Here is a 14,922-nt window from a genome sequence, read left to right as displayed (position 1 = left end):
AAAGAACTTTGGACATTTGGGCTCCAAATTTTGGAGCTTTCTTAGTCGGTATCTCTGCCTCACCTAACTGGTGTGTATTTATTTGCTCCTGGTAAAGATGTAATCCTTCCATATTTTTCAAAGTCAAAGGAAATTTTCTTGTGGGCAATCACAGTAAATACAAAAAGAACCCAATAGAATCAATGAAAGACTACAGCTAACAGGGCGGACAACAACCTATGTTAAAAATAACAACAAACTGTGCAAATACAAAAAGAAATAGAAAAACAAATAATAATAATAAATATGCAATAAATATTGAAAACGTGAGATGAAGAGTCTGTGAAAGTGAGTCCAACTGAGTTGGAACAGTTTAGTGATGGAGCAAGCGAAGTTACCCCTCTGGTTCAAGAGGGGTAATAATTGTCCGTGAACCTGCTGGTGTGAGTCTTGTACCTTCCTGATGGCAGAAGCAAGAAGAGGGCATGGCCTGTATGATGGGGGTCTTTGATGATTGATGCTGCTTTCCTGTGATAGCGCTCTGTGTAGACGTGTTCAGTAGTGAAGAGGCTTTACCCATGGTGGGCCATATCCATGACTTTAGAGGATTTTCTATTCAACACATTGCTGTTTCCATATCTGGCCATAATGCAACTGGTCAATATGCTCTCCATTACACATCTACAGTATAGAAGTTTGTGAAAGTTTTAAATGACATACTGAATCTTAAATTTCTGAGAAAGTAGGGGCATCGCCATGTAATGGCACTTATGTGCTGGACCCAGGACAAATCCTCTGAAAGGATAATAACAATGAATTGAAATATACTGACCCAGCTTCCCCGCCCCATGAGGACTGTTTGATGGTTCTCCAGTTTTCTCCTCCTGAAGTTAATAATCATCTCCTTGCTCTTGCTGACATTGAGTGAGAGGTTGAGTAACAAGATGTACCTTCATAAATAAAAACACAAGATGCTGGCAGAACTCAGCAGGCCAGACAGCATCTATGGGAGGAGGTAGTGACGACATTTCAGGCCGAAACCCTTCATCAGGAGTGAAGTAACGTGATGGTGGACAGGGAATAAGAAGTGGGGGGAGGAATGAAGTAGAGAGCTGGGAAGTGATAGGCTGGAGGGAAATGAGCTAGGGGGAAGGTGGAGAATTATGGGAAATAAAAGAGAAAGAAAGGTAGGGCTGGGGGGAGATTATAGTGAGGGGGGAAAAAAGAGAAAGAGAACCAGACTAAAATTATAGATAGGGATGGGGTAAGGGGGGGGGCAGGGGTATCAACGGAGGTCTGTGAGTTGGATGTTCATGCCAGCAGGTAGGAGGCTACCTAGGCGGGAGATGAGGCATTGCTCCATCGACCTGTGTGTGGCCTCATCTCAATTCCACAGACCACTCCCACTCCGACATGTCTGTCCATGGCCTCCTCTACCGTCAAGATGAGGCCACACGCAGGTTGATGGAGCAATACCTTATCTCCCGCCTAGGTAGCCTCCTACCTGCCAGCATGAACATCCAACTCACAGACCTCCATTGATACCCTTGCCCCCCTTATCCCCATCCCTATCTAATATTTCAGTCTGGTTCTCTTTCTCTTTCTTTAACCCCCTCACTATAATCTCCCCCCAGCCCTACCTTTCTTTCTCTTTTATTTCACAGAATTCTCCACCTTCCCCCACTAGCCTATTTCCCTCCAGCCTATCACTTCCCAGCTCTCTACTTCATCCCTCCCCCCACTTCTTATCCCCTCTCCACCATCCCATGTTACTTCACTCCTGATGAAGGGTTTCGGCCCGAAACGTCGTCACTACCTCCTCCCATAGATGCTGTCTGGCCTGCTGAGTTCTGCCAGCATTTTGTGTTTATTTATTTCCAGCATCTGCAGATTCACTCGTGTTACCTTCATAACGATCATTTGGAGGATTTTGTGGGAAAGGATTAAGTGCTGTAGAACTAGAAGAATTTAATGAGTTTTTCCGCTCCACTTAATGCTATCGTCCGTGGAATCTGCTGACAAAAAAATCAACTATTAACAAATGATATTTTTCAAATATCATTTAGAATTTCTGTTGAATCATACAGTATACTGAGCCATATGAATGATTATACTGGCATCATGAATTACAGATATTGACATGTTCCTCACTTTACCTCTACGATTCCCGACACCCTGTTCATATCATTGCATTAGTGTCATGATACACCTCTGGCTCTTCTGCTTCAAGTTGATCACCCAAACCACTTCAACAGCCACTTTATCTGACGACTTAGTTAATTGACTGCAGGTTTTCCCCGCTATCCGAAAGTAGAGTGTTCCTATGAAACCGTTTGTAAGCCGGAATGTCGTAAAGCAATTACCATTAATTTATATGGGAAAATTTTTTGAGTGTTCCCAGACCCAAAAAATGACCTACCAAATCATACCAAATAACACATAAAATCTAAAATAACACTAACATATAGTAAAAGCAGGAATGATATGATAAATATACAGCCTATATAAAGTAGAAATATTGTATGTACTGTGTAGTTTCACTTAATAAAATCAGGAAGACAGTGAGCCAAAATCAATTTGGTGAAAAAAATCGGCACGTACACGCCTACGCACGTACACACATACATACGTACATGCATACGCACATGCATGTACACACATGCATGTACACACATGCACACATAACTGCTCGCACAAGGCTTCACGGTCATGGTAGTCCTTCTCGGGGTAAACACACGTATAAAGCGGGCATCTTTTTTTCGTAAAAGCGAAAATCTTCTTTGGTTAGCAAAAACAGGTACTAATGTAGGTCTTTCATAACAGCGAAGCTGTCGTAAAGCGAACGTTCGAAAAACGGGGGCCACCTGTATATGGAATTTTGACATTTTTCAGCTGAGCGAAGTTTTCTGTGCCATGTGCATGTGCCTACATAAAAGGCAACCAGATTCTATTCAAATAACTTCCTTTTCTAGCCTATCTGTCATTGAATTTATTTTCTATTCCTACTCCAGATTTTATTATTCTGTTGCTTTCTTGGCTGACTTTCCTTACTTTACCTAATATAAGCTAATATAAAACTTTGTTTACAATATCTTTTTCTTCATTTCTCCAAAATCATGTCACTCTTCTTATTGAGTTTGAATCCTTTGTGTGCGTACTCCTAAGTTTCTGGTCAACCACTTGTATTGCAATTTCCTTCACTCCATGACCTCCTCTGAATATTTACTTGTATCCCTCTTTTTCCCCTCATTTGGCAGTTATGCCTTTAGTGGCTCCATGAATTGAAATTACGTCCCTAATTTTTCTGGTCCATGCATTATCCTTACTAACATCTCCTTACTACACCTCATATTCACCTGGATTAACCTTTCTCTTTTTTATTAAATATAGACATTCTTGTTGTCCTAGGTTTGCAAATCTTGTCATCCTTTCCCTTCTTCATCACAAGAACATGTTGGTCCTAAGTTTTGACCAGCTGGCCTTCAAGCAATTCCACATGTCAAGTATGGATTTACCTGATAATTGCTCCCAAACTACTATCCTGCTTGAGACTGCTGTAGTTAGCCTTCCCCAAGGTCCACTGTCATTCTTATAAATTTTAAAAATGATCAGTGTTCCCAAAACCTTCCATGAAAACACTGATTATCTAGCCAGGCTCATTTTCTAATACAATGTTAAATATGGCCCCTTCTGTGGTTGTTCTATTTATATACTGGAATGCATCTCACAGATTCTGCCCCATCTAAGTTTCCTGATATGAAAGTGCTGGCATTGTCAATGGATTAAGTGCTTTCTTTGAAAAGTGAACTTTTTTTCCATTTTTTCTTTATTATTTCATAGGCCAAAATGATTGCCAAAGCTGGACAAGACTACGCTAGGAACAATCTTATGGCAGATCACATCTTTTGTTATTATTTTAAACTTTTCCAAGTAAGTAGAAACTTTTCTTGCAAGAAAGTGCCAAATCTTAAATGTGCTACTTAAAATAAATAGAAAATTAGTAAGAGTATAAAATAACATGTATAGTGTATGCTATGGTTTGAAGTCCTAGGTTATGAAATTTTGGAGTTTAAAAATTGCATTTCAACCTTTTCCATTTAGTATTTTTGTAACAAATTTTAATTTCAGTGTACACTATTGATTTCCAGTTTACTGTTTAAAAGTGTTCCAGCTACTTAAGTTACATGGTAGAAAATTGCGAAGGACTTACAGTATATGTTTTCTATAAAGAGATTCTTTAGAATCTGATAAACAGAAACAGAAGTTTAAGCTTGGAGCACAAATAATTATCTTGGTTAAACAAAAAGCTTACTTTAGTGACCATTGCATGACCAACAATCTGAAATGGAGGTAGTTTCCAGTTCATTGAAATTTGTTCTTCAGTTACGTTAACTTGTCCATTCTTGGTTGTAATTGTTTTATGAATAAGCTGATTATGTTTGCTTCACAGCTTGTAGAATTTTGCAAAAACTGATCAAAACTGTCAGTCTTATTAAAAGATGAGGAGAATCTGTCATAACATAAAAAAGAGGAGCTAGATTAAACTATTTCATCCTTCATGCCTGCTATGCAATTCAATTAGATCAAGGCAGGTCTTTTATGTCAGTGCCACTGTACAGAAGATGTAACCAGAAAATAGTAAAGTCTTTACTGAACAGAAAAAGTCTGGAGAAAATTCCCTTGTATGAATACAATGCTTTATACTTTTTAAGCGCAATAATAATAAATGATTACAGTTCCAATAACTATAATCACATACTTCAACATTTTGAACCAAGATTGATATCTTCGCACAATTCTGCATATACAATGTTAGGAGAACCCCTTTGAATATCAAATACTGGTGGCTGATACAAAAGTGTTTAAACACAAATTCCAGGCACCCAAAATATATCTCTTTTGTTACAGTTTTGAGGAATGGGTCCCTGAATATACAACAAGTGACAAAACAAACCTGTCCTGTACTGTGAATTAAGTGGTGGTGGGGGGGATACACCTTTACTGATGCATTAATACAGGAAGTGGCTACTCAGTGCCTTCCCTGTTCTCCTGAAGTTTTCATTGATCACCAACTAAAATAAACCTTCATCTATTCAAAGTTCAAGTTAAATTTATAATCAAAGTACATACATGTTAGCATTGAGCAATCCTCCTTGAGGATTATTTTCTTTATAGGAGAAAGGTACAATTGAATTTTTATTAATAGCTATACATAAACAAAGACCGCTAAACAATCAAATCAAAAGAAAAGAAACTGTATATAAAAATAATGCTGAGAACATGAGTTGTAAAGAGTCCTGGAAAATGGGTCTGTAGGTCATACAGTCAGTTCAGATGAACGATGAATTAAAGTATCCATGCCAGTTCAGCAGCCTGATGGTTGTAGAGTAATAACCGTTCCTGAACCTGCTTCTGTACCTCTTTTCCAAATGAGAAGAGGGCATGGCCTGGATGGTGGAGGTCTTTGATGATGAATGCTGTTTCCTTGTGGTGAGGAGGGCTTTGTCTGTAATGGACTGAACTGTTTCCACCACTTTCTGTAGCTGTTTCCATTCCAGGGCATTGGTGATTCCATACCTGGCCATGATGCAACCAGTTAGGATATTCTCCACAGTGCATCAATAGAATTTGGTTGAAGATTTTGGTGATTGCTGGCAACTCACAGAAAAGCTACTGGATATACAGTATATCTTCTATCGTCCTCCCAACATTGTTTCAATGGTACAGAATCAGAATGTCCCATGCCAATGATTTGTTTCATTAGCTGTAAAGTACCAGTCGAAGTTAAAATAGAACAAGTTTTATTTCATAAAGATTGGTTCACCGTTTAATTGATATCTGCTCTCTGTACTGTCATGACTCCGGAATAACCTCTAACACCTTGTCTTCTCAAAATCTAAAAATCTCTCAATCTTTATCCTAAATATAAAGAACAAATGAACCTCCACAGCCTTGCTAGATACTGAATTCTAAAAATTTACAGCCCTGAATGGCTAACTCCTTATTTAAATTTTGTTCAGAAGATCTTGGTGAAGAGGTTGTGAATAAACAAAACTGAGAACAGAACAATTTCAGAAAATCCTAATGTAAAGATTTAGCCATTTCAATTGTTGTGGAGTTGCCAATGATGCACTTTATCAACTTTAATCAATAACAGAAGGAAATTTTCAATCACATTTTTGTACTGGAAACAGGGTGACATATATGAAGTCATAACAATCAGTAATATTTAGTTTCACGTTGTAACAAACTTCTTCAAGGATCCCTCAGAAACATTAGTCATCCAATCTCTAAATTCTGTACTGCACCCCACACCACCCCATACAGCCAGGGCTGTTTCATTCTCTGGCATAGGCTTTTTGTGCCTTTGTGTTTCTGTTTGTCTCACTTTCAGTAGCATCAATTCCCCATACTTTGGTCCTTCTCTGAAATTCATCATTAACTCTACCTGCCTCTTTATTTTTTTGTCTGTTAAAACAAATATTTTTTGATATCTCTCCCTCCCCTTCTCTCTCCCCCTCCCTCCCCAGATTGAATGACTATTTCCACTGCTGAAGTGCGTACACAATCAATATTACAGAAGCTATATAATTGTAAATTTTAGCTGTGTCGTCCATTTCTGTATGTGTTATGGTAGCTGTAAGTGGTGTTTGGTGGGAAGTAGCATCACAAGGATTAGAGAAATAAAAGGAAGCAATAGGTAAAGGGAAAAGAATTGCTGTGTTCACTGTAGTAAAATCATGTGTTTAAGCAACTTATTGCTAAGATTGTTACAAATGAAAAAGCAAATAATTTTTCCTCAGGTGATCATAATTTGAGGTATATTACATTGTAATTAGCATGTAAATGTCAACAAACAGATTTGTTCATCAGAAATTATCATCAAAAGAATTTTTTAAATCAGCAGCTCCTGCACTTTGACTGTTGTTGGCTCTGAATACCCTGAACATTTGTTTAATGTTCTCATTTTTAGAGTCTTGTACCTTTTTCTGATCAGCTTTCTGTGAGATATAACTAAATTACTGAACACTTTTTATTGTTCTTTCTGGAATGTCGTGAGAAGCTCTTTGTATTTTAACTATATATCTTTTTTCCAAATTGCAGCTTCAAAAGATGATTATCAAAATCTCATTATCATTATCATCTGTAGATGCCTCCTTATCAGCTTTCTATAGCTCTTGTGACTTGTTAAACTTTGGAATTTCATAACTGAGGGAGCACTGCCACCATAACTTGACCAGTAGCTGTTAAATTACATGACTACAAGATGGTCTGCTTCGGATTAAAGCAGTTACCTTGACTTTTGAACAGATTACTCTTTGAAAAATGGAAAACATTTCTTCAAATTGATTTTATCATAAAGGCACATAGTACTAAACCTATGCTACCAGTGTTCAGATAACAGTAGCCACTATTACATTTATCTTTGATGATAACAATTTGTGTATTCCCAACTACTTCAATTAGTTGTTATTACAAGAGGAATTCAGGAACACTGTTGAATTTAAGTGGGTCATGTCATGCAAGATAATTCTCCAACAAGTCAAAATATATAAAGCACTTTTAAAAAACTTAGTTTTATTAATACTCATTTACCTTTGAACTGAAGCCCCAATCTTTATTCCCTGTCATATTTTGATTAGCATGGCCAAGATTACAGCAGATGCTTATTTTTCCAAAAGGACAATAAACATTTTATGTAAACTTGTTACCAACTTTAAATTATAGTTTTGCTTTTGTTTACAAATAATGTTGCACAATCTTCATGTCGTTACTTGTATATGTATCTAGATTAAAAATAACTTTCTGTTAACATTTTCATATGATATCTATTAACAATGCAAGATTCTTAAACATGGTTATACATCTTTCTGCCAGAGGTGTTGCTGTAGTCCTACCACAGGTGTTTTCCGTTTCAATGCCATGTATACACAAAAATTGGTTATTTTGAAAGTTCAAAACAATTGCAACAACTTTCAAGTTGAATTACACCATTCAGGATATTAGTCTAGGTTCTTGCTGTCATAAATCATGTGTACAGCATTAACTTAAATTCCATATTAAAAGTGCATAGAATGAAGATGTTTTTTGTGCAATACTTCTTTAGACCATGTTCCAGTAGTGCTCTCCCTGAGCATGTTACTACCTTGTGCTGGGTATCCCACTCAGTTAGCTACCTTGATTTTCTTTCTCCCCTTCACTAGCTGTTCCAAAGCATCTTCCCCACCACAACAGTACCAAGCTCTTTATCTTCTAATCTCATTCCCTTGGTTCTTCCTGTCCTCTTAATGCAGACTCTGTAAAACAACCCTCACTCAACCCTGATCCTGGTCTTTCTTGATGCTTTCCTTTACGAGCTCCACAGAAGATCGGAAATGTTCAACCTTGTTAGACATGGGTGTTTTCCACGTATTAACTCTCTGGTTTTGAAATTTGTCTGCATCATTGTTTTGTCTACATTAACTTAGAGGTTAGCACAATGCTACTACACCTTGGGCCATTCTGGAGTTTGAAGTTCAATTCTGGTGCTATTTTGTAAGGAGTCCTTGTGGAATGTGTTGATTTTTTTTGTGGGTCCTCTGGTTTCCTCTCACAGTACAAAGATGTACCTGGTTAGTTAACCGGTCATTATAAATTGTCCTGTGATTAGGTTAGGGTGAATCTGGTTTGTCAGGGGTTGCTCAAAAGGCCAGAAGAGCCAACTCCACACTGTATTGCTAAATAAATAAATAGCAGAAAAATTTAACAGCATCATTTACTATCCAGCATTCTCAGCCACTTATGTAAGCCAAATCTTTTCACAAAGAGAAGTGGTTACAGAAAAAGCTCTGCTCAAATGCCTTATAGTTCCATGCAACTGAGAGCACAACAGCCATCCTTAAGGGGCATAAGTGCTTCCAGACAAGTAGAGTTTTGCTTTTTTCACCATTGTTGCCAAAGTGAAGCCAGGGAAAATACTCCCAGGTTGAGAGGCCATAAGAGAGATTTCATGTGACAGGGGGCTACAGGATGATTTCAGCATTATCAGTCCTTCACGTGCCTTCAAATGGAATGCATGTGAATATCTGCCTCACCTGCAAGGTCTTTTGTATGTGCCAGGATGATTGAGAGGGAAGGGGTACAGGGACAAGTGTTGGCCCTCCTAGAAATTGTTTAGGTCCCAGGATGGCGAAAAAGGAGGGGGTAAAGGGACATGTTGCCCCTCCTACATCTGCATGATAAAGTGCCAGAGACAGGGAAGGAATGGGTGAGGAGGGACAATTAGACTAGGAAGTCACGGAGAGAGAATGTCCCTATGGAAAGGACAGAGGGGAAGGAGGGAGGAAGATGTGGCTGGGGTTGGGATCTCAGCAGAACTGGTGAAGTGATGAAGCTGATATTCTGGAGGTGGATCGAGGATCAGGGGAACTCTGTTCAGTCTGGTGTGGGGTTGGGGGGGGGTGAGTCAGGCATGTGGGAAATGGAGAAATATGGGTGGCTCCATTTTAAAATCTCATCATTGTTTTCAATTCCCATACAGCAGCACTCCTCTCTATTTCTGCATTATCCTTCAGTATTGTGGTGTGGTAAGCTCTTTGCACTCATTGAATTGTAAATTCCTCATCATATCCAAATTTAATCATTCTATTATTAGTATTCATGCTGTAAGCTGCCAAGGCCTAAGCTGTGGATTTTTTCTCCTAATTCTTTATACCTCTGTTTCTTCATTTGTTGAGCTTCCTCTATCTCTTTGATGACCTTACACATCAGGTGTCACTTTCCTGAAAAGCAGCTTGGGACATTATTGCTATATTAAAAATGCTGTATGAAAACAATTAGATGATATGTAACATATTGCTAACAAACTTTGCTTCCTAATTTTTTTTTTAAACAGGAATATGCTGATCTTCAAATAAATGAACCTAAGATTCGGGATGGCATGGAACTAGTGGACCATCCAAAAGATGACCTTTTCCCTTGTGTGTGTCATAGAACAAAGGTATGGCACAAATTAGAAAGAGAATATGTGCTTACAGTTCTGTAGTAGACTAAATATTACAGAATTAGGAAAATATTGATAAGCTGGATGAGCTAACAAAAAATCCAAGCAGTACTGACTGGCCAGTTCCATGACCAAAACTTCTTACCTTCCAGAGTGATCATGAATCCATCAATAACAAACTGACCTCTATTCTTCATCTCTTTCATTCTCACTGATAGTAGATTCCCATCCCCAAGTCATAAACTGTTGTACTGTAGATTCTAAGTCCATGTCCAATCCTTTATAAGGCCATAACACTTAGGAGCAGAATTAGGCCATTTGGCCCATGAAGTCTGCTCCGCCATTCAATCATGGCTGATCCTTTTTTTTCTCTCTCCTCCTCAACCCCAGTTCCTGGCCTTCTCCCTGTAACCTTTGATATCATGTTCAATCAAGAACCTATCAACCTCTGACTTAAATACACCCAATGACCTGGCCTCCACAGCTGCATGTGGCAATAAATTCTACAAATTCACCACCCTTTGGCTAAAGAAATTTCTCTGCATCTGTGTTTTGAAAGGGTGCTCCCTGTTCTGAGGCTGTGCCTTCTTGCCCCAGACTCTCCCTGCATGGGAAACATCCTTTCCACATCTACTCTGTCTAGACCTTTCAACTTTCAAAAAGTTTCAATGAGATGCCCCCCATCCTTCTGAATTTCAGCAAGTACAGACCCAGAACCATCATAAGTTCCTCGTATGATAATCCTTTCATTCCCGGAATCATCCTTGTGAACCTCCTCTGGACCCTCTCCAATGCCAGCACATCTTTTCTAAGATGAGGGGCCCAAAACTGTTTACAATACTCAAGGTGAGGCCTCACTATTGTCTTATAAAGCCTCAGCATCACATCCTTGTTCTTGTATTCTAGACCTCTTGAAATTAATGCTAACATGGCATTTGCCTTCCTCACCACTGACTCAACCTCCAAGTTAACCTTTACAGGGTTCTGCACAAGGACTCCCAAGTCCCTTTGCATCTCAGATTTTTGGATTTTCTCCCTGTTTAGAAAATAGTTTGCACATTTATTTCTACTACACAAGTGCATGACCATGTATTTATTACGTCTTATTACTCTGTTTTTCTCCTTTCCCCTCCTCCCCCCTCTTCCTCCTTGTATTTTCTGGAATTCCAGCATCTCCTTTATCAATCCATCCATAACAAGATCTTGCTTCATAGCAGACATCAGTGAAACAGGTTTTCCTTATTTAAGCACTACCTTCTTTCAAAGCCACCATATTTCTTCCCTTTATTTCTGGAAAACCTGCTATCTTCTTGAAATCAAAATCAGGCTCATAATCATTGAAATATGTCATGAAATTTGTTGTGTTGTGGCAGCAGTACAGTGCAAGGCTGTAAGATATGAGAAATATATACAACTAAATAGTGCAAAAAGAGAGCAAAATAGTGAGACAGGGTTCATGGACCATTCAGATGGCAGAGGGGAAGAAGCTATTTTTAAAATGTTTGAGTGTATGGCTCCTGTACCTCTTCCTTGATGGTAGTAATGAGAAGAGGGCATGTCCTAGATGGTGAGGGTCCTTAATGTTGGCTACCTCCTTCTTTGGCACCCTCTCTTGAGGCTGTTCTTAACGGTGGGGACCAACTTCCCTTTCTTTGCTACAGTTTTGCTTTCTAATTCTTTACTTAGTTCTTGTTCTATATTTCCTGTTTGATCCAAATCAATCCATCACATTAGTCTTGAATTTCATTCCTTCTGTCACAGCTACGTTACGGATGTAGCTCTACACATCCATGATCTTCACCATTGATAATGAGTTACATTGACACCAAGAGGTTTTCTTTTGAATAATGCACACCCCTTATTTGGATAGATGTTGTTTTCAAAGCAAGAATTTGTAGCCCCCATCCAAATCTTTGCGGTTGCACCATTAGCACTAGTACTGTTACAGTGAACTCATGCCACCTTGGAGCAACCTTGACGATGAGAATAAATGTTTTAAAAGCAATTAAATGTAGGTGGCACCCATATCTCAAAAACAAGTAAAAACTTCCTGGCACTGTCATATCTTTCTAAAATACAGAGCCTGGAGCTATGCATTTTTGTGCATGTTTTTTGATGAAGTTCTTAAGAGTCTTAAGCAATGAAATTTAGTTATGCTGCTGTGTAAAGAACATTTGAAAATAATTTTCGTGTTTCCATTGTTTCTCTTCAAGATACTCTCAACTTGGATATAAAATATCAGAGTCTGATAGGTTGGTCTAATCTAAATTTAAGTAACTCCTTTCAAACTTTTTCTCTTTAAATCACTTTCATTTAATATTCTACAGCTTCTTTTGGTAGTTCGATAGTGTAGGTGTTAAATTTATTTGCAAACCGAGGCAATGTCTGTACTTAGCAGTTTCAATATACCCTGAAAAATATTCCTTTACCCAAGTGGTCTGAATAGTATCATCAATGCTCATTTAGTCTCACTAATTATACTAAAGCTTTTTTTAATTATTATATTTTTTTCTGCTTCTATCTCTTCTTTTACCCTTTCTTTATTCCTTTGTAGCTTTTCCATGTAATCAGAATATTTAATATAGCTTTTCCCATAATATCTCTTTATAAGTACTAAATATTCTAGTATTTGGATGTTAACTTGATTTAATTTTTTCATTTATCAATGGAAACCAGACATTATTTATATATATTTTTGGACCAGATTTAATTTATATACTTTCAAACATTTAATCATTTTCCATTGTTTAATTTCAGTTTTTTATTGCTGAATCTTCTTGCATTTAATCTGGTTTGAGAAAATGTTTCCCAAATATTTCCATAGCTTTGGGTGATATCAGTTCTAATTAATTATCTAGAAATGAAATATATGACTTTGTTTTGATATGAAGATGATATTATTCTTATAATGGACTTTATCATTAAATTGTTATGGTCTTCAAGTTTTAAAGAACACATTTAACATTCATCTTTTTTCCCAAAAATGACACTAAAATTCTCTACAAAATTTTGTTTTCAGTCTAGAGATGAACTTTGATTTGAAAAGTCACAAGGAGGACAATAGAGCAATTGGCTTCTAAAACCTATTGGATTCTAGTGTAACTGCATCAATATTCATATAATAATATGCAATTTGGAACATCTAGAAGATTCTCTACAGGCTGCTGCTATAAGTGCCTCTACAGTAGGATTTGACCCTATTGTAAAAATATACCTCGTAATTGCCACAAAACTGTTATTCAGCTGCATAAAATACTTGTTTATTGATCTGTAGCCACTAAAATAGTTTAGTTTACTGAAACTTAAGCAGTTTACACGTATCTTAAAACTATTGTTATGCATTAAATAAAAGAGTTTGCCAGAAGTTGTTCATGGATTGGAAAATAAAACTTCTTAAGGGCAATGTGATCTATTTTGTAGTTTATGGATTTTGACATTATTGGTTTGATTGTATCAGCCTCAAATCATGTGAAAATGAAAGCTATATGCATTTGTGCACATACTCAGTTTTTCTTGTGATGCGTTTTAAAGATATTCAGGTGTGTTTATTGTAAGCACAATTGAACAAGAAATATAACTATTGGTGATTTTGTAGTATTGTCTCAATATGTGATGTTATGAAGTGGTTAGCTGATTATTAATCCTTTTTTAATAAAAGCATGATTATTTTTATATCTGTTTGCAATATTTAATCATTACCTCACTACACACATTTCTGTTTAGATCCTGGGATAAATCATGAAATATTCTTGAAATTAAATGCCATACACTTTGTATTTAACAAAGCGGTTACTGTATAACGGGGATTGTGCCGGAGGATTGGCGTATTGCTCATGTGGTTCCATTGTTTAAAAAGGGTTCTAGAAGTAAGCCTAGCAATTATAGACCTGTCAATTTGACATCAGTGGTGGGTAAATGAATGGAAAGTATTCTTAGAGATAGTATTAATAATTATCTGGATAGACAGGAACTGATTAGGAGTAGCCAGCATGGATTTGTGCGTGGAAGGTCATGTTTGACAAACCTTATTGAATTTTTTGAAGAAGTTACGAGGAATGTTGACAAGGGTAAGGCAGTGGATGTAGTCTATATGGACTTCAGCAAAGCCTTTGACAAAGTTCCACATGGAAGGTTAGTTAAGAAGGTTCAGTCGTTAGGTATTAATGCTGGAGTAATAAAATGGATTCAACAGTGGCTAGATGGGAGATGCCAGAGAGTAGTGGTGGATAATTGTTTATCGGGATGGAGGCCGGTGACTAGCGGGGTGCCTCAGGGACCTGTTTTGGGCCCAATGTTGTTTGTAATATACATAAATGATCTGGATGATGGGGTGGTAAATTGGATTAGTAAGTATGCCGATAATACGAAGGTAGGAGGTGCTGTGGATAATGAGGTGGGTTTTCAAAGCTTGCAGGGAGATTCATGCCGGTTAGAAGAATGGGCTGAATGTTGGCAGATGGAGTTTAATGCTGAGAAGTGTGAGGTTTTACATTTTGGCAGGAATAATCCAAATAGAACATACAGGGTAAATGGTAGGGCATTGAGGAATGCAGTGGAATAGAGAGATCTAGGAATAACAGTGCATAGTTCCCTGAAGGTGGAGTCTCATGTAGATAGGGTGGTGAAGAAGGCTTTTGGAACGCTGGCCTTTATAAATCAGAGCATTGAGTACAGAAGTTGGGATGTAATGTTAAAATTGTACAAGGCATTAGTAAGGCCAAATTTAGAATATTGTGTGCAGGTCTGGTCACCAAATTATAGGAAAGATATCAATAAATTAGAGAGAGTGCAGAGACGATTTACTAGGATGTTACCTGGGTTTCAGCACTTAAGTTACAGGGAAAGGTTGAACAAGTTAGGTCTCTATTCATTGGAGCGTTGAGGGGGGATTTGATTGAGGTATTTAAAATTCTGAGAGGGATAGATAGAGTTGACGTGAATAGGCTGTTTCCATTGATGGT

The 14,922-nt window shown here is 37.6% G+C and overlaps 1 protein-coding gene across 5 annotated transcripts in view; it reads left to right on the top strand.

Moving 5' to 3' along the window:
- poglut2 (protein O-glucosyltransferase 2) overlaps nt 1-13,633 on the top strand; it is an 85,718-nt gene extending 72,085 nt beyond the window's left edge. For all 5 annotated transcript variants that reach the window (XM_059964725.1, XM_059964721.1, XM_059964724.1 and 2 more), the window contains exons 8-10: nt 3,820-3,909; nt 9,854-9,958; nt 12,981-13,633. In XM_059964725.1, the coding sequence (XP_059820708.1) occupies nt 3,820-3,909; nt 9,854-9,958; nt 12,981-12,998 (213 nt within the window). In that variant the 3' untranslated portion in view covers nt 12,999-13,633. The remainder of the gene's footprint in view (nt 1-3,819; nt 3,910-9,853; nt 9,959-12,980) is intronic.
- The last annotated feature ends 1,289 nt before the right edge of the window (nt 13,634-14,922 follow it).

The sequence above is a fragment of the Hypanus sabinus genome, chromosome 3 (genome assembly GCF_030144855.1).
Source record: "Hypanus sabinus isolate sHypSab1 chromosome 3, sHypSab1.hap1, whole genome shotgun sequence".
NCBI lineage: Eukaryota > Metazoa > Chordata > Chondrichthyes > Myliobatiformes > Dasyatidae > Hypanus > Hypanus sabinus.
This window is presented reverse-complemented; position numbering and strand designations above follow the sequence as displayed.